Here is an 18,061-nt window from a genome sequence, read left to right as displayed (position 1 = left end):
TGAAGCCCTGCTCAGCAATGCCAAATAAACTCTTTTCATTAGTAACCGTGAGGGGCCCACCTTTATCAACACAAATACCAAAACAGGGACGAAGTCATCTGCCCCGGGGACGGAGTCCTCATTGGCCAGGCTCAGGAGGTTCATGATGGTGGAGCACATTCGCAGGATGCACTGTACTTTGTCCCGGGGGGTCTTGTAAGCACTTATTGTCCTGATTTCCGACTGTGCAGATGGCCACGGGGCCTCCCGAAGATAAACCTAAGCGAGACCACAGACAGACAGACAGACAGAACTTGAATCGAACAGCGACTACGGGAGGCCACCACAGCAACCTCCATGTCAGGAAGCAGAAGGGCAAGCTCGGTGCCTTTTCCTTTCTTCAGTAAAGCCAGACTGCTGTTCCTTCCCCTCCACTAAGACAAAAGCCTAACTTTTAAACTTTTAAGTAATTTGCTTTGCATTTTTTAATAAAGCAACCCAGATAGCCATTAATGGAGCAAAGGGGATACGATAACACCCAACGTAGAATTTAAGCAATGTCAAATAATTCTCTTTTCTTAAGTAGCTAGAATGGAACTTCTCTACATGTAGTAGCTGATTCTAAAAGCACAACAAGCTACTTCTGAAAGAAAAAAAAATTTTTAAATATGTACATTTGTTGCAACAGCTCTAGAAATAACAGATTCAAAAAAAACAAAAAAAATTTAAAAACTCACACTCATCAGTATTTCATTACCGGGGACTTTAATAAAACCACCAGAAAGCTCTAATACCTGAAATTTTCCTATTATTTTGTAAAAATTGTATGACCTAAAAGGTAATTTTGATGTCACAGATTTAACTTCTTCCCCTGGAGTAATAGTTGTCATGCTCGGTGGAGTGTCACCAGATTCCTTATTCAAATGGCACTTTTCTGCAGAAACAGGATTATAAAACAGCCATGGAGGGAGCACCTGGGGGGATCAGTTGGTTAAGTGTCTGACTCTTGATTTTGGCTCAGGTCATGATCTCAGGGTCGTGAGATCAAGCCCTGCGTCCAGAGCCTGCTTAGATTCTCTCTCCCCCTAGGACCTTCTCCATTACGATCTCTCTCTGAAACACACACACACACATCCACAGGGAGCACTGCGGCAGGAGGCGGCGGGGCTTCAGGGCCCTCAGTGCAGCCCCCCCCCCCCCCGCTCATCTCCACACTGAGGTGCCATTCCCTGCCAGGTGATTTTAATCTGAGGACCTCCGAGAACTTTACAGTGAGAATTACATCAAATGCAAATTGTGTTTTAGAATTTATTATATTCTGTTTCCTTGAAAAACTGCTGACTTGCAGATGGGTGTATCGAGCAACCACGAGCAGCACCCATGCCACATAACTCTGCGTTACCTCCGGTATCTGAAGAGCTCTGTGATTGGCAGTCACCACTTTAGACAATCTCTGAATATGTTCATGAAGAACCCTGCAAACCCCCAAAAACACATACGTAAATACGCAGTTCCGATAATAAGGCACACAGTCATAACTGATTTTTTCAAAACATTTAAAACATTTAGACTAATTTTGGATTATAGATTACAATTACAGTTAAGAGTATCTCTTCGCTCTAAGTATTCCGTCTTGTCAAAAAAGGTGTCACACGTAGGATCTGCTCAGAAATGCTAAGTGAGCTAAGAGGAGACAAGGAGAGTAGGGAAGACCTTCCTTCCCAGCCGAGGACAACGTTCCAAGGGACAAAGGAGAGGGGCCCTAGTCCAGAAGCCACCTGGACATGCTAATTAGTACAAAGCACAGAGGACGTAGAGGGATCAAAAGCCAGAAACCAACGATCACAGAAGCTTAGATAGAGAAGGGGCTCTTGAGAACACTCAAACTCTCTCTCATTTCATAGATGAAAATAATCAGGCTTAAAACAGTGAAGGATTTGCCTAAGGTCACACGGGGGTTAGTAGCAGGGGCTAAACCCAGCTTTCCTGGTTTCTACTACTCTTTCCAGAACACTGTGTTAACTGTCCACTCTATAAAACCTACAGAAATGCCATGGAGGAGAGGGCAGGAATAGAGGCAGGAATAACCTGCTTCAAAGCTACTCTTTGCAGTAAATACAGTTTGAATGTCCTTAACTCCATATCCCGTTCTGGAAGTGGAAAGCTGGTCTCCGGAGAGAAAATAGGCTCCATCTGGTAAATTAAGTACAGAAGCCTGGGTGTACCTCTGAGAGTATGAACCAGTAGGAGAGGCAGGCTGGAACAATCCTAACCCATCCACAGAACATACATGCAAGATCTTAGCATTTCCATGAGAGAACCTTCTACAGACCACTCATGAGTCACCCCTAGGTCCTATCACATGGACCCCTTGAGAGCCACTGTTACTGCTGGGGAGCACAGGGGCCGCCTCAACATGCTTGGGCCAGAAACAAGGTTGTAAAGCAGTGCTCAAGAAAATGCAAAGAAGGAAAAATGAAAATACGAAATCATCCCTAGTCTCATTACCCAAAATATAACCCCTGTTACCAATCCAGGCATTTTTTTCAGGATTAATTTTTTTAGGATTATTTTTTAAAATCAGCTTTATTGAGACATAATTCATACACCATACATTTCCAGATATTTTCTGATAATCAAAGGAGAGCCTTCCATTCCTAATAAATAGATAATGAGCATACGGAAGTCAAGCACTGTGCCCGATGCTGGGAGAGAGGAGCGAATAAAAGCATGATGTTCCTGCTCTCGTGGAGCCAATGATCTGGTGGAGGAGAGAAGCGTTCACTGGACGACCACACACAGCGGTGATGGGGGAGGGGGTGATTCTGCCCTCCGAGGGACATCTGGCAGTGTCTGGAGACATTCTGGCTCTCACAGCGGGTGGGTACTACTGGCATCTAGTGTACAGACCAGGGATGCTGCTAAACGTCCCACAAGGCACAGAGCAGCTACCCACACCAAAGAATTATCCGGCCCAAAATGTCAGTGGCGCCAGGCTGAGGAATCATGACTCCACCAAATAGAAAACCCCAACTGCGGCAAGTGCTAAAGAAAGGGACGCGGGCCTAATTCCCCACTTCCCTGAAAAGAGAGCGTTATCCTTCTTTCTGATCTCGGGACTTGCACTGCCCTCCCTGTCCCATACTAAGTCTCGGCACAGCTTGTGTAACACAAGGGACCGGCTGATGTACCCCTACGTGGTCAACGGGGGCTCGGAAACGTGGGAGTGCTCACTGGTCACGAAGGATGTCCCCATCCTGGTTAGGGTAGAAAGCAAGCTTGAAAATCCGATTCATCACACTCCGTTCGATGGCCAGCTGGGCGTCCTGAAGCTGCTCCTCGCTCGCGTTCTGCCATATGACGTCCTGGGCCATCGCGCCATAAAGGAACTGCAGAAAGTCTTCTACCTGAGCAGTTTTATCGTCAGCTGCTGTGAGCTGCTGAAAGTCTCCAATGCAAAATAATGATTTTTAATACACGATCTGAATAATTTTAAAAAGGGAATTACAGAAATCATTTCAATAACTAGCTATGCAGATATTATGCTCTTAAAGTCAAAGGTATTGGGTATGGTTTATTTTAGGAGAAAACGTGGCCGAATCATTAAAATCGGGAGAAAGGTAAGAAATATGCAAAAGTTTAAGAGCAAGGGGTTTGTTATAAAAATGACATACTTTGACTAATGCATAAATTGTTGAATCACTATACTGTATACCTAAAACTAACATGACACTACACATTAACTACAATGGAATTTTTTAAAAAATATTAAAAAATTAAAATTAAAAAAAATTTTAATGTTATGTTTTATTTTTAAATATGAGAAGAATTTTGTGGATCCAAAACTTTAACCAATTTTCCCAATTTTGTTTTTTGTTGTTGTTTTGTTTTCAATTTTCCCAATTTTGTATAAACTACAGATACTCAACCCATGATAAAAATGAAATGTACTGGCTTGACATCAAGGTTTAATGATTAAGAATCCGTAAAACACCTGGGAATTTAACGGACTACTCTTAAGATATCCAACTACTCAAACGAGCAATACAAAAATTTCCAAATCTCCCCACTAACACAGGGCTGAAGAGATGCTTAACCTAAACTTATCTTTAGTTACCGTGAATGAATTCCCTGATCTTCTTCTCTTTGCTCTCAAGCAGCAACCTCACACAGACCGTGGTGAAGTACCGATTGGCCACCTCTTTGTCCCGCAGGACCCTCTGCAGCAGCCTCTCCAGGTGGGCCTGCGTGGTCTGCAGTCCTTGCCGACAGCGAGTGAGATAAGCAATATAGGGCGCCCTTTTCCTACATGGGAGACATCACATACATACAGGGCACACTTTCTTGGAGACCAAGAGTCCTAATTTTTCTTTAAAAACATACGACGTCACAGACTTTGGTTTTATGAATGAGCCATGTCAGGCTGCAGGCAACTGTCCTGAGGACTAACCGTACTGCCAGCTCAAGGAACAGAAGCATTCTGCATGCTGGTGAAGGGTAACACCTACGGGGCTGAACACTTAGCTACCTAACTCACTGAACGATACTAAGTCCCCTGGCATCCTTGATCTATTTTATATTGGCCCATGGTCTCCATGCTGGCAGGACCTCACACTTCACAGGAAATTGATTGCTACAGAAGACTAAAACAACAAAATACAGGTCAATATACCACTACATCATTAAACCTATCACCAATTCTTTGCTGACAGTCTAATTGTAATAATCATTAGAGCGCCCATCCCCTAAGCCTGGGGGCCTCGTCATCTCCCAAGAATCTCCCTGATGTTCTTCTCCTGAACTGTTAGCAAAGGGCTGGCAGCAGACAGAAGGCAGCAGTTTTTAGGCTACGCCTGATTCCCTGCTCCAGGGAAGTAGTTTTTCTGGTCACCCCAAGAAAAGGAGCAGGATATCCTGGCCTCATCTCTGCTAATGCTGCATCTGTGCAAAGCTGAAGGAAAGTGCACCTCTCTGTTTGTAAGAGTTGCTCATTTACAACTACATTTCCAGATAAATACCCAAATGTGATCCTTGGAAATGTACATGCAGGTAAACGCAGCCCAGCATGCTGCAGTAAGCCTAGATTCACATGTGAAATAAAGACAGGCAAGAAGATCCTTGCTGCCGGGTGACAGGTGCAGGAGGCGGGGTAATTACCTGTAGTCCTCGGCGATAGAGGCCAGCAGTTTCCTGCAAGTTCGGTTATCAAAGCGGCACACACAACGCATTGTTTCTTGAAGTTGAGCCATTAAGTTCTTATCTTGTAAATTAATTGCTTCAGCTATTTGAACTTTTAAGAAGCATACAATTTCATTGTCTGAACAACAACAACAAAAAGTCAGAGAGAAAGAATTCTGTTACTGCCGAGAAGATAATTTCCATTGTATACCTTCCCTCAGCCTTTGGGATGTCAGCTCTGCTCTACCAGGGATCAGCAGAACGGAAGCTGCACTGCGACTCACTTTAATGAAGCATCAGGAATCAAACTGCCCTTACCTGATGCTAATACAAATATACTAACGGAACCGTACGGAATTGCTATAGAGCTCACATAGGTTGAATACAGGCAGTTTCACATGGTTCAACCTATAAATACAGGAAAAACTTACCCTCTGGGTCTGTATGGTCTGGTAAACCGTTCCTTGTTGAATGGGTCAGCACTGGGAAAGCAACAGAATCCGCAGAGCAAAGAGCAAGCCTCAGTTTCTTTTTTGCGTCTCTGAAGAATGAGTCAAAAGTACATTAATTTCTTTTTTAAAGATTTTATTTATTTGTGGGGGGGAGTACAAGCAGGGGGAGGGGCAGAGGGAAGGGGAGCAGCAGACTCCCCTGCTGAGCAGGGAGCCCGATGTGGGGCTTGATCCCAGGATCACAGGCTCACGACCTGAGCCGAAAGCAGCCACCCAACTGAGTCACTGGGAGCCCCAAAAGTACATTAATTTCTTTATGCAGATACGGTCACAGTTTATGAACACTCACTATATAAATTAATATGCTACCTCAGGACTCAAATGTTTCAAGTGATCATAAATAAAAGATAATTTTAATTTACTGACACCTCACTTAAAGGAACAGGCTTTCTAGTTACCCGAAAAGCAAGGCTGTAAAAATGCTCTGGGCAAGGATCATTCTGTAAAATCACCAGAATCACTCGAACGACAAATCCTTTGAACCCTGTAACGTACACAGAGTCCCACAATGGGCACTATGAGGAGAATGAGAAAGGGGCATTATGCTAGGGTCAGCAGGGGCCACGAGGTCACCAGAACCATCTCACCATCCAAACCAAGAATGCCTTCCACCGCATCTCTTGAGAAAGGCTAATCCATCCACAGGACGAGCTCACCACGCGACAAGAAGCCCTTCCTACGGCTCTACTGCTTGAAACTGTAGCTGACTCTGCCCCCGGGTCGGTCTCCCCCAGCATTTCTCACGTGGCCCGGGAGACTGGGGTGGGCAAGGGGTCCGCCACTTGTGTCATTTAAATGACTGACGTGGCCCCTGTGAACACGAGGTGGTTGGTTTTCACCCCTGAATTAAAGCCTTTGATACATGGCATCCGAGTGAAGCAGTCTTTTCAGGAAATAGCATTTTGTTCTTATCTCTCTGCTCTCTACATTTCCTAGGTGGCTCAATGAATCATTTGACTTGAAGCGACTGCAGTGGTGATGAAAGGTCCAAACCCACAAATTCGAACTCCTGTCAAAGAGATACCTGTAGGAGAATGCAGAATCCTGAGGGTGGGCCGCCTGGCTCGCAGAGTCCGGGAGATCGTCGGCCGAGATGTTCTGCAGTGTTTCCTCTCGAGGAGAGTCATGTGCACTCTCGCCGTCACCCATGACCTCTGCACAAAACCGAGCACCAAGAGAGGATAAAAGCAGGTTAACCTGGGAGAGTCTAGCACGAGGAGGTGTTCAGAGCTACTCGACCATAAATTAGCACCGTGCTTTACAGTCAAGAGTTCTTCAAAAAAAGAAAGTTCGCTTCAACAAGTTGATGGCAATTGTTGATCAAGAGATCAAGAGAGCAGTTGTTGAGAAGAGAATGACTTTTACTTCCTTTTCTTTTTTTTTTTTTAAAGATTTTATTTATTTATTTGACAGAGACAGAGACAGCCAGCGAGAGAGGGAACACAAGCAGGGGGAGTGGGAGACGAAGAAGCAGGCATCCAGTGGAGAAGCCCAATGCGGGGCTCGATCCTAGAACGCCGGGATCACGCCCTGAGCCGAAGGCAGACGCTTAACAACTTAGCCACCCAGGCACCCCTGACTTTTACTTCCTATACCAATCTTGACCCAAGGCAATGAAAGTCACTGACTTAACAGATAATGCTTTAATCAGAATTGGGGCCTCAAAAATCCTCTTACGTAACACCCTCATGTTACAGACATGGAATGCTGCCCTACCAGAAAGCAGCTGGCTGTTCAGCCCTTAGCTACCTGGCGAACCCTACCCCCGCTCCTCTGGGCTCTTTACTAGGGCTTGTCCCACTGCCCAAGGATGAGCTGGGACCGACTCACAAATGCAGCCACAACGCACCTGTGGCTCCCGCAGTTCTTTTTATATTTTTAACTAACCAATTCAGAGAATACGCTCATGTATAAAATCAAAAGGAATAAAAATTCATTACTATAATAAAGATACTGGGCTTACGAAGAACAACTACCTTTATCAGGAGATAATTTCAAATGATTCAGGGGAAAAAAGGGAAAAATATACAGAGAGGAAATGCAGCAAAATGTTAACAACTGAGAAAGTCCAGGCAGAGGGAATATGGACCTCCACTCTTCTGCCCTGTGAAACTTTTCAAAATTGTAAGTATGGGAAATTCGCCTCTACTTTGGCTCCCCCTTATGCTCTTTACGAGTTCTCCCTGAGCCAACTCATGCTACCAGTCAGATTCTTCCAGGGACACTCTGTGCGCATACCAGCAGAAACACATGCAGTATACAGTTTACGCTTTTATATACTTTTCTTTCCTCTCACTTTATCTTAGGGATTGTACCATATTTTTCTGACAGCTATTCAAAGTAGCTATTAAAAAGCTACTTTTTATTCAGATCACTTTTCACTATGATACCAAAGTTAGAACATTTGACCCGTGAACGACATAGGTTTGAAATGTGTGGGACCACTTATACACGGATTTTTTTTTTAAAGACTTTATTTTTAAGTCATTTTTACACTCAATGTGGGGCTCAAACTCACTATCCCAAAATCAAGAATCACATGCTCTTCTGAGCCAACCAAGCACTCCTACGTGGATTTTTTTCAATACAGACAGTACTGTGAATGCATCGTCTCTTACAATTTTCTTAACACTGTCTCTTCTCTAGCTGACTTTATTGTAAGAACACAGCATGTAATACATATAACATGCAAAATATGTCTTAATTGACCGTTTATGTTGTTAAGGCTGCCAGTCAACAGCAGCCTATCAGTCATTGAGTTTTTGGGGAGTCAAAAGTCACATATAAATTTTTACTATGCAGGAGGCTGGTGCCCCTACCCACATACCCTCCACACCCCCCACACTGTTCAGGGTCAACTGTGTTCAAATCTTTATCATGATGATCACCTGTACTTTCATAGTTTGCCATTGCTCCTTCACTGGGGCTGGTTCGCTTAATGGCATTCCTGTATTTGTCCAGAATATCCTCAGCGACCTGAGCTTGTGCACTGAGTCTAGGGCTGGGATCATCTGCAGGGGAAAGGAGAGTGAGAGAATTAGCTCCCCTTGGTTTCTGGCAATTCTGATGTTAGTACGACACCAGTAGCATAATCCCAAAGGCGGATTAGGAGGTAAGACTTAAAAAGAGCACATATCTCAACGTTAAGAGGCACCATGCAGCTGCCTGCTCATCCCATTTCTCGGTCTGAGAGCCTTGCCCAAGCACGAAATTGGAAGCGTTAGCTCCATTTGCTCCTCATGGCCAAAATTCTGCATGACAGTGTTGGGAAGTTCAGTGCAGTCTACAGGGATGATGGGCTTCTGAAGCACTTCCATTCAAGTTACTGTTATTAGCAGTTCAAGCTAACAGAACTTCTAACAATGCATCTTTAAATGCAGAGTCATATATTCAGACATCTCCATGCGGAAGGAGGGGGAAAAGTATCAAATTTAGAATTAAATCCTTTTAAATAATAAAAAATGCCTTCCTCCATTCTTCCTGTATCTCTCTCTCTCTCTACACCACATTTGAAAACTTCAGGTATCAATATTCTGTCTTACTGAATCTCACCATGACAGTGCAGTTGCTAGAAGAGTGCACTTTTGTGCTGCAATGGTGTCAGAGGTACTCCGAGAGAATCTAGCCACTGCTGGAAAGTGCTGGAATTGTACCCAAGGTACACGGAGAAAAAGCTTATCGCCATCACAGATGTAGCACTGTTTACTGTCAGGACCATTATCCTGTCAGCAAAATCAGCGCATCAAAATGTGCTCCTGGAGTCTAAGAAGGCAGAGTCATCAATTAACAGTCATCAAGGCAAAGAACTGCTACAGATCTATGGGACAAAATCGGGTCCTATAGTGAACTGCACGCTCCGGAGATAGATGGAGACCAAGCAGGTAACCATAAATGTCCACATTCTGGTAGAATCCCATTTTTCAAAAAGTCTAAAAACACATAAAAAAAAATCACTAGATTTTATATATGTATGTGTGTTAACAGCAGCTAATAATAATAGCAGCTAACATTTATTGAGCACTTACCACGTGCCAGGAACTGTGCTAAGCACCTTATATGAACAATCTCAATTAATCATCACAACAACCCTACAGGGAGGTACTGTTATCACCTCCACCTTACGGACGAGGAAATCAGGTATAGAGAGGTTCAATAGTATGCTCATTGGGAGCTTCTGTTTCCATGGGGAAAAAAAATTTAGTATCCATGTCTCTGTAAAATTGCAGTAAGCTGTAGAGAAAGAGGATTTTCAAACTAATGTAATCTTTCTGCTATAATGCTATCCGAATGCATGAGAAGAGAATCCTAATAAAATCTGATCTTCAAAATGTAAATTGATAAAACTTTTATCATTACAAAATCTTTCTTTGGAGGGGAAGTACTTTTTTGCTATTGGTTCTGAGTGGTGTTGAGCATTCTGAAAAAGGAACAATAAAACTGGCTAACCACAGGGAAAGCTATAATGTTGCTTATAACCTTTATTTCTATGCCATTAAATATTTTATCCCAGGAAAGTAACGAAAACAAACAAAATATGCTACATATACAAAGCTGTGAACACCATTTTCACCATAAAAAACCGGATACAATTCAAGTATCCAAAAGCAAGAGAACATTCACAATGCTATAAAATCATATGACAGATTATCTGTGAGCCAATACAAATTATTAAAACCAACCATGTCTACTAGAAACTGGAGAGGGTTTATGAAATAACGTTTAGGAAAAGAAGAATACAAAGTTACACAATACTCTGATTCAATCATGAAAAGCCATGTACAAATATGGAAAGATTGGGAAAGAACATGAAAAAAAGGATAGTTAGGGTGACTGCATTATGGACAGACTGTCAAGAAATTTCCTTTCATATCATTTAAAAGTTGATTTAATGATAATTTTCAACAGATCATTAATTAGGACTAGGCAGAAATTTCTGCACTAGTAGGGAAGCTAAATTGCTTGAATCAAACACAAAGAAAATGAAATACCTTATGAAAAAAACTTACTCTACTTAACTTCTAGATTAGGCACCAAGAACCAAGAAAAACGCTTGCCCAAAGACACAAGCAAAAAATAATTTATAACTTCTCCAGTTATTAATTCAACATTATAAAACATGAGATTTCATTAAGAGTATTTCACTCCATAAATACTGGTGGTGGTCTAACAGTAGGAACATGGTAAGAAAATAGAGATATGTTTCCAACTCTTCTCAATCAGACTGTAGGCCCCTGAAGAATAGGGGTCATGTGATTTGACTGAATAACCACAACACTTAGCACAGTGCCTGGCATGAGTCAGATGTTCAACAAGTATTTGCTGACTGAGTAAGATAGGCTTGACGGCTCTCAGCAGAGAACCTTGGCCTGGACACGCAGCTCCTGCTCTTCAAAACCCTTCGTTCCAGGAGAGTCACTGCACCAGATAAAGCAGGGATGTATGCCAGAGACCGTGGAAATACATCCAAATACATGGAACCAGATACCAGAACAACGTGCATTAAAATGGGATTCTACCTCTACTACGGTGAGCTATTTGAGGAGGATGTTCTTTGGAAACCTATACCATTGTTTAATAAAAATCTTCATTTTAATTTAGTAGGATAACATAGTTGGAAACCGAGATAAGAAAAAAAGAGGTGAGAAATTAATTTCCGGTCTAGATGCTCTACAGCCATCGGAAATAGTACAAAGCTATCAAACTCAAGGTTGGGTCATTAACACTACTTCTCGAACTCATTCCTTTAAGGGTGCTCTTTCATAATGTGCCCAACAGAAGCTGCAAAAACACAAATGCTGAATAAGGTAAGAAGCCCATCCCTAGTTGTGTTTTCCTTGGGTCAGATAGCAATGTTAAAATGATTCAAGCTGTAAAAAATTAGTAAAGTTTATAAATCTGTGATACTATTTGAAAACTTTCTCACGAAAACAAGGAAATGATTAGGTAGAACAGCATTTCACTGTGACCCTGAATAATCAAGAACTACAGATGGGAATCAATTTAGAATTCTATGATCAACGTTAGAGAAAGCTATGTGATCAATGATCCAAAGATGTGGCATGCATCGCACTAAAACCATCACCACACTTTCCTACACGGCCCCATGTGGCCTCGTCCCATTGGGATGTCGCGTAGTAGGGTGTGCCTAGAGGCTCAGCACCGGGGCCTCATCATAAACAGAAGCTATGATAATGAGGATGAGGATGGCAGTGGCGGTGTGCAGGAAGAGCACACTCAGGTTCACTGCGGCCACCACCTGGAAGCCACAGAGCTCTGAAGAACACACTCCGCACTGCACACACACAGACACGCTCTCCTAAAAAGGCAGCGCTTACGGCGCCCAAGAAACAGTGCTATGAAATATGTGCTCTGGGAATGAAGGAGCCAGGAAGTCCACGGTCTACAAACCTGTGAGTGTTGAGAATCTGTCAGGCCCCACATCATCTTTGTCTTTTTCTTGTTTTTCTTTCTTTCTAAATGGTATAGGAGCTGGAAATTAAATAAAGTCAGTAGTGTGACACATAACATACTGCACTACTCGGAGACAGCAGTCATTTTGGAGTATTAACTGGTGTGCCAACATTTCTAAGTGAAAGGAAGGTGAAAAGTTTAAAAGCTAAGAAATCCTGAGTGTCAACTGACAATCATTCTTACAACAGTATTGAAAGTTCTTAAAGAAGCTTTCGGGATCTGCTTTGGGGTCATCTGCCACAGGAAGAATGATTTAATTCGAATCTGTTGGGACTAAATCAAAACCACTGCCTCTTAACCGCTGCTCGAAAACAACACATTCAAAGCTCTGAGCCTCAATTTCTCCTCATCAAGGGGGCTTGAGTGCAGCTGAAAGCAGTGCTCCTCAGCTCCTGAGCGCCATGGTGCCGAGAAGAGGCCTTAGGAAGAAGTCCCTAGCCTTAATCCTGGATGATCTCTCCTTGCAGGAAGAGATGCTTTTGCCAACTCAAATCTCAATATCTATTGCTGCAATGCCAGGCTATTAAAAAAAAAAAAAAAAAAAGCAAACAATTTTATACAACTGCCTTCCAAAATAAACACTCACTAATATATATTCAGGATATAAACATTCTTAATGAACATAAACATAAAAAAAGCGCTTAAGTTTACTCCAGGAATGTAAAGGATGAATTTTCAACGTTTCATTACCAGTAGCATCCCTTTTTCCTGCAATAATTATTAGCAATACATATGTCAAAAGTCCTACGTTTAACCTTAATGGCATACGATATTTAAACAACCGTGACCTGCCTGACTTCCATTTATGAAACCACTACCACTTCCTGCAAAGAACAAGAACTATCATTTCTAAAGGTCTGCCTTTAGCATTCACCTGAGTGAAACCATTTTCTCTACCCTCAAAACGGCTAGAAACTTAGGCCCAGCAAGCCTCACAGAGGAGCTGACATACTGGCTCTCTGAAAGAGATTTGGGGGCTTTGCTTCTTGTTGCTAATATAATTCTAATATTTTATAAAATTACCTTTAGGCATGGCAGAAACAAAACGTTTTCTCCACCAAGGTCTGTTCCTGTCTGATTTCTCATCATCGCTATCTTTGCGTTCTTCAGTCTGTAGAAAAAGTTTGATGCTTTATTTGGAGTTGGACAGCAGGATAAATTACTAGGAAAAGGATTTCAGTTTGTCTGTGAAATACAAAAACCACTCTTGTTTGTCTTAAAAGCCAAACTGTTCTTACTGCTGTACAGGCAACTTCTGAAACATGGAAGTATACCTTTTAAGCACCAGACTAGGACCTGCCTGAGGGCAGGCACTATCTCATTACTGTTACTAAACCAAAACCTTAATACAGAGCCTCGCATAGAGTACGCACTCAAGAAATACTTTTGGAAGGAGTAAGCGCAACACACATAAAGTCTAGAGGGGTAGTAGAGAGGACACAGTAGTAATAACAAAAGTGAGTATGGACTGTATGCCAAATACTGAGTGTTAAGGACACGTAGTATTTCATTTACACCTCACAGCAGCCTTAGGAAATAAATAATACTATTAAGCCCTTTTTATAGATGAGAAATAAGGGACTAAAAAAGGTTATCTCCCTATCTTCCCCGAAGTTATAAAGCCTGCATGGGGCACAGCTGGGACTCAAACCCAGATGCAAGCAACTTCAAAGTTCATGTTTTGATCACCAATTAAAGTGAGTTATTAAAATCACATGTCAAAGAGCTGACTATAGTTCCTTTACTAGCCTATCAGGTGACCTTAGACATCATTTAATTTCTCATCTCAGAAGGAAACTGTGAGGTTTAAATGAAATTAGATACAAAATTGCTTGGAGAAAAGTTCAAAGAGTCATAAAAATGCAAATTACATTACTACAAAACCAAAATAGTACAGGTTTCCCATGGGTTACAGTTGTGGACAAACTAGACTGATAGATCTTTAATCATGACTGCTGCCCATCCTTACTCTTCGATTTATATATACCACGTTAATTTCACGCATCAAGAGAACCAGGCAGACAGAACACGAAAGCTGACCACGATTAGCAAAATGCTTCTAGATGGCCTGTGTCCCATACCTCTCCTCTTGAGGAGTCCTTACTCGGGGATGAAGATGATGAATGAGGTGCAGCCACCAAAGAAGTAGCACCAATGGCTGCGGCTGGAGGGAGCTCTCGCTCTTCATTCCCTGGACGCCGGTTCCAGCTGGGGTCACTCATAGGTCGCCGGACAGATGATACTATATCAGAGCTCCTGCTGCGAACTAATCTCTCAGGGTAAGAATGCCTTTGCCTGAAGGCCTCCATTTCAGCTGGAGTTAAAACATGGGAACCGAAGTTTGGCAACCTGGCCTCATTTCCTCCCACAGCTCCTTCCAGGATTGGGGGATCTGGTGGTGGATGCGATGGCCGGGCATAGTGAACCTTTGGCCTTACCACGGCAGAAGCCCCTAGAACACAGGGGAAAAAAAGTTTGCAACCGAGATACAACTGATCCAAAAAGGCATCAACAAAGGGTTTTGGCTCTGTTCTTCTGTAAGAGTCAAAAAGCTCATTTGACCAGTTTACCTTCATGTGAAGACAGTGGATCGAACATGGCAAGTAGAGACTCTGACTGAGAAGGAGGAGAGGTCAGCTGGTGGGCGCCTAAAAACAAACAGGCAAACTGTTTGTGCAAGACCAAATCAGAACTCATCACTCAGTAAGAGTTTCTACACAGTGAAAAAGGTTCTAGCATTCTTCCATTCTAGTTTTCCTTTTCTTTCTTTCTTTTTTTTTTTAAAGACTTATTATTTGAAAGAGAGTGCACAAAATGGGGAAAGGGCAGAGGGAGAGCGAATCCTTAGCAGACTCCATACGCAGCTCAAGCCCCATACAGGGCTTGATCTCATGACCCTGATATCTCGACCTGGCTGAAATCAAGAGTTGGACACTCAACTGATTGAGCCACCCAGGCGCCCCCTCCCCCAGTTTTCCTTTTTTTTTTTTTTTAAAGATTTTATTTATTTATTTGACAGAGAGAGAGACAGCCAGCGAGAGAGGGAACACAAGCAGGGGGAGTGGGAGAGGAAGAAGCAGGCTCCCAGCGGAGGAGCCTGACGTGGGGCTCGATCCCAGAACGCTGGGATCACGCCCTGAGCCGAAGGCAGATGCTTAACAACTGAGCCACCCAGGCACCCCGAGTTTTCCTTTTCTGATCAATAGAACTTGAGGGGCATATCAGAAAAAAAGAGAACCTAATAAATATCATATTCTGATTACTTCAAATTCATTGTATGTTTTTATCTACATACATGGATTTTAATGATATTTAAGTGGTCTAGCATCCGCATGCTAATAACTTTTAATGGCCAAATAGTATTATAGTTAATGCAAAGAGTAGAGCCGAAAAATGTAAATCATCAAAATTTTCAGAATGTCACAATGCCGAGCCTCACCTTCCTTCCACCTATAAAAATAAGGGCAAAAAATAGTATTAACAATAATAATAATAACGGCAGGGGTGCCTGGGTGGCTCAGCCGGTTAAGCGTCTGCCTTCAGCTCAGGTCATGATCCTAGGGTCGTAGGACTGAGCTCCACATCAAGCCTCCTTCTCCCTCTCTCTGTCGCTCCCCCTGCTTGTGCTCTTTCTCTCTCGCAAATAAATGAAACCTTAAAAAAATAATAATAATAAGGGCAATATTACCTAGAAGGAGTATAAATAAAAAGTTGTAAAATTTGAAATTCTTATACTGCTCTCAGCAAATGACAATTTATAAAACTACTCCTAACAAAAATGAACACTTCCACATTACACCACAAAACGGACTCAAACTACTCTCAGCTATGGAATAAAAATGACTCCTCCAGGGGCGCCTGGGTGGCACAGCGGTTAAGCGTCTGCCTCCGGCTCAGGGCGTGATCCCGGCGTTACGGGATCAAGTCCCACATCAGGCTCTTCCGCTACGAGCCTGCTTCTTCCTCTCCCACTCCTCCTGCTTGTGTTCCCTCTCTCGCTGGCTGTCTCTGTCGAATAAATAAAAAAAAAAATCTTAAAAAAATAAAAATGACTCCTCCAAGCATACGTCTACATACCAAAATCAGAAATATTAAAACAGGTAGTAAGTATGCAGAAGCTCATCAAATATATAAAAGAAACTGTTCCTCTAGGGGTACCTGGGTGGCTCAGTCAGTTAAGCATCCAACTCTTGATTTTGGCTCAGGTCATAATCTCAGGGTTGTAAGATTGAGCCCTGCTTAAGATTCTCTCTCTCCCTTTGTCCCCCCTACTCCCCCACCCCCCCCATGCTCTCTCTTACAAAAAAAAAAAAAAAAAAAAGTTACTCTAAACTTTTTGAGTCTGAACTCTTTAATGCTAATGAATGACAGTACTTTGATTTTATGCTTTTTTTTCTTTTGTTCTATATATTTATCTTCCTCTATTAAAATTATAAAAATAGTGTATTATTATAAAAGGCAGCTTAGAATATTGGTTCTAAAATTTTGGTCTTAGGACACTTTTACATTCTAAAATATTATTGCCCCAAAGAGCCTATACATGTTGGTTATATCTTCTGATACTTATCATATCATAAATTAAAACTGAAAACAAATATATATTTATATATTAGTTCATTTAAACATATCTGTTAAATGGTAATACAAATAACCCTTTTAAATGAAAAAATAACTATTTTCCAAAATAAGAAAATAACAATTAGAGTGCCAGACACTGTTTTACATTTTTACAAATTCCTTTCATGTACGGCTTAATAGAACAGAGCTGGATTCTCATATGATCTTCTGCTTTCAATCTGTTGCAATATATATTTTGATTGAAGTCTATAAAGCTGGCCTCACACAGATACGTAGTTGGAAAAGGGAAGATATTGTAATAACCTTCTCAGATAATTGTGGACATTCTTCTATGGTACGACACCAAATCTTGATTAGTTTTTTAAAGGTTGGCTACAATTTGGAATCTGAAACCAAATCAATGAACTTTTACTCTGTTACATCAAAATTAATTGGTCTGTCTTCCACTTTAAATGATTTTTGTTACATCACGTGCACTGACCACCTGGAAAACACTGTTTCAATTAGATATGCAGATCCTCCACATGTTGACACATTTCAATACGTAGTATCAAAAAGCCACATTCTCATCAGAAAAAACCACCTATCTCATCCGAAAAGTCTTTAAATATCAGAAAGCTGTCAAGCTCAGGAAGGTGGATACAGTTTTCCAAAATTCACATTTTTATCTGAAGGTCTGAATTTTATCACTGGCAACAAACTCTACTCTTTGTCCGCTGTTTTCCTTGAAGTGATAGCCTCACTTTGCTAATTTTCAAGAAAGGCCTGCCAAATACCCAAATATGAATAACTACAGTCAGTCATTCTTTCCAGTAAAAATGGTGTGTCATGAAAACAAACAAGAGAAGAAACAGCTAGTTAAGCTCACAGCTCCAATAACCATCTAAGTGTTTTTCCTTGAGATATTTCACATTTCAGACTGCAGTAGAAATGCATTAGGAATATTTCCTATTTCTTCAGAATTTTTAACAGACGTGTACTCAGGGTTAAGATATAATTAAATAATTTTTACTGCTTCATGAAAGATATTCGTATGTAAAACTTTCTTTTTTAACTGCGAGAAAATATAGTGGCGGCTAATAGTTCGGTACCACTGTTTTGCTGCACGCTAAGGCCTGCCCCAGCAAATTTACCCACCTTTGCTTGTGCACCATCAGTGCAAATATCACTATAGTGAAAAGGACAATAACCTTTTACTACTATGAAAACAGTATGACCTCATTACCCCTCACTCCCCAAAAGGGTCTTAAGGGCCCTTCGTGGTCCATGGAGACTATACTCTAAAAATCGCTTATTTAGAACAGTGGTTCTCAAATGGAGCTATTTTGTTCCCCAAGGGATCA

The 18,061-nt window shown here is 41.8% G+C and overlaps 1 protein-coding gene across 7 annotated transcripts in view; it reads right to left on the bottom strand.

The window, feature by feature from the left end:
- GAPVD1 (GTPase activating protein and VPS9 domains 1) overlaps positions 1 to 18,061 on the bottom strand; it is a 75,624-nt gene that overhangs the window by 6,495 nt on the left and 51,068 nt on the right. For 5 of the 7 annotated variants that reach the window (XM_026513960.4, XM_026513961.4, XM_048223119.2 and 2 more), the window contains exons 14-25: positions 14,711 to 14,788; positions 14,222 to 14,592; positions 13,164 to 13,251; positions 12,078 to 12,158; positions 8,558 to 8,680; positions 6,694 to 6,823; positions 5,589 to 5,698; positions 5,137 to 5,296; positions 4,097 to 4,284; positions 3,214 to 3,427; positions 1,382 to 1,454; positions 61 to 258 (exon numbers count right to left, since the gene is read on the bottom strand). In XM_026513960.4, coding sequence (XP_026369745.3) covers positions 61 to 258; positions 1,382 to 1,454; positions 3,214 to 3,427; positions 4,097 to 4,284; positions 5,137 to 5,296; positions 5,589 to 5,698; positions 6,694 to 6,823; positions 8,558 to 8,680; positions 12,078 to 12,158; positions 13,164 to 13,251; positions 14,222 to 14,592; positions 14,711 to 14,788 — 1,814 coding nt within the window. The remainder of the gene's footprint in view (positions 1 to 60; positions 259 to 1,381; positions 1,455 to 3,213; positions 3,428 to 4,096; positions 4,285 to 5,136; positions 5,297 to 5,588; positions 5,699 to 6,693; positions 6,824 to 8,557; positions 8,681 to 12,077; positions 12,159 to 13,163; positions 13,252 to 14,221; positions 14,593 to 14,710; positions 14,789 to 18,061) is intronic. The other 2 variants (XM_026513963.4, XM_026513964.4) reach the window with 1 other exon arrangement.

This window comes from Ursus arctos, unplaced genomic scaffold, assembly GCF_023065955.2.
Source record: "Ursus arctos isolate Adak ecotype North America unplaced genomic scaffold, UrsArc2.0 scaffold_18, whole genome shotgun sequence".
Taxonomy (NCBI): domain Eukaryota; kingdom Metazoa; phylum Chordata; class Mammalia; order Carnivora; family Ursidae; genus Ursus; species Ursus arctos.
This window is presented reverse-complemented; position numbering and strand designations above follow the sequence as displayed.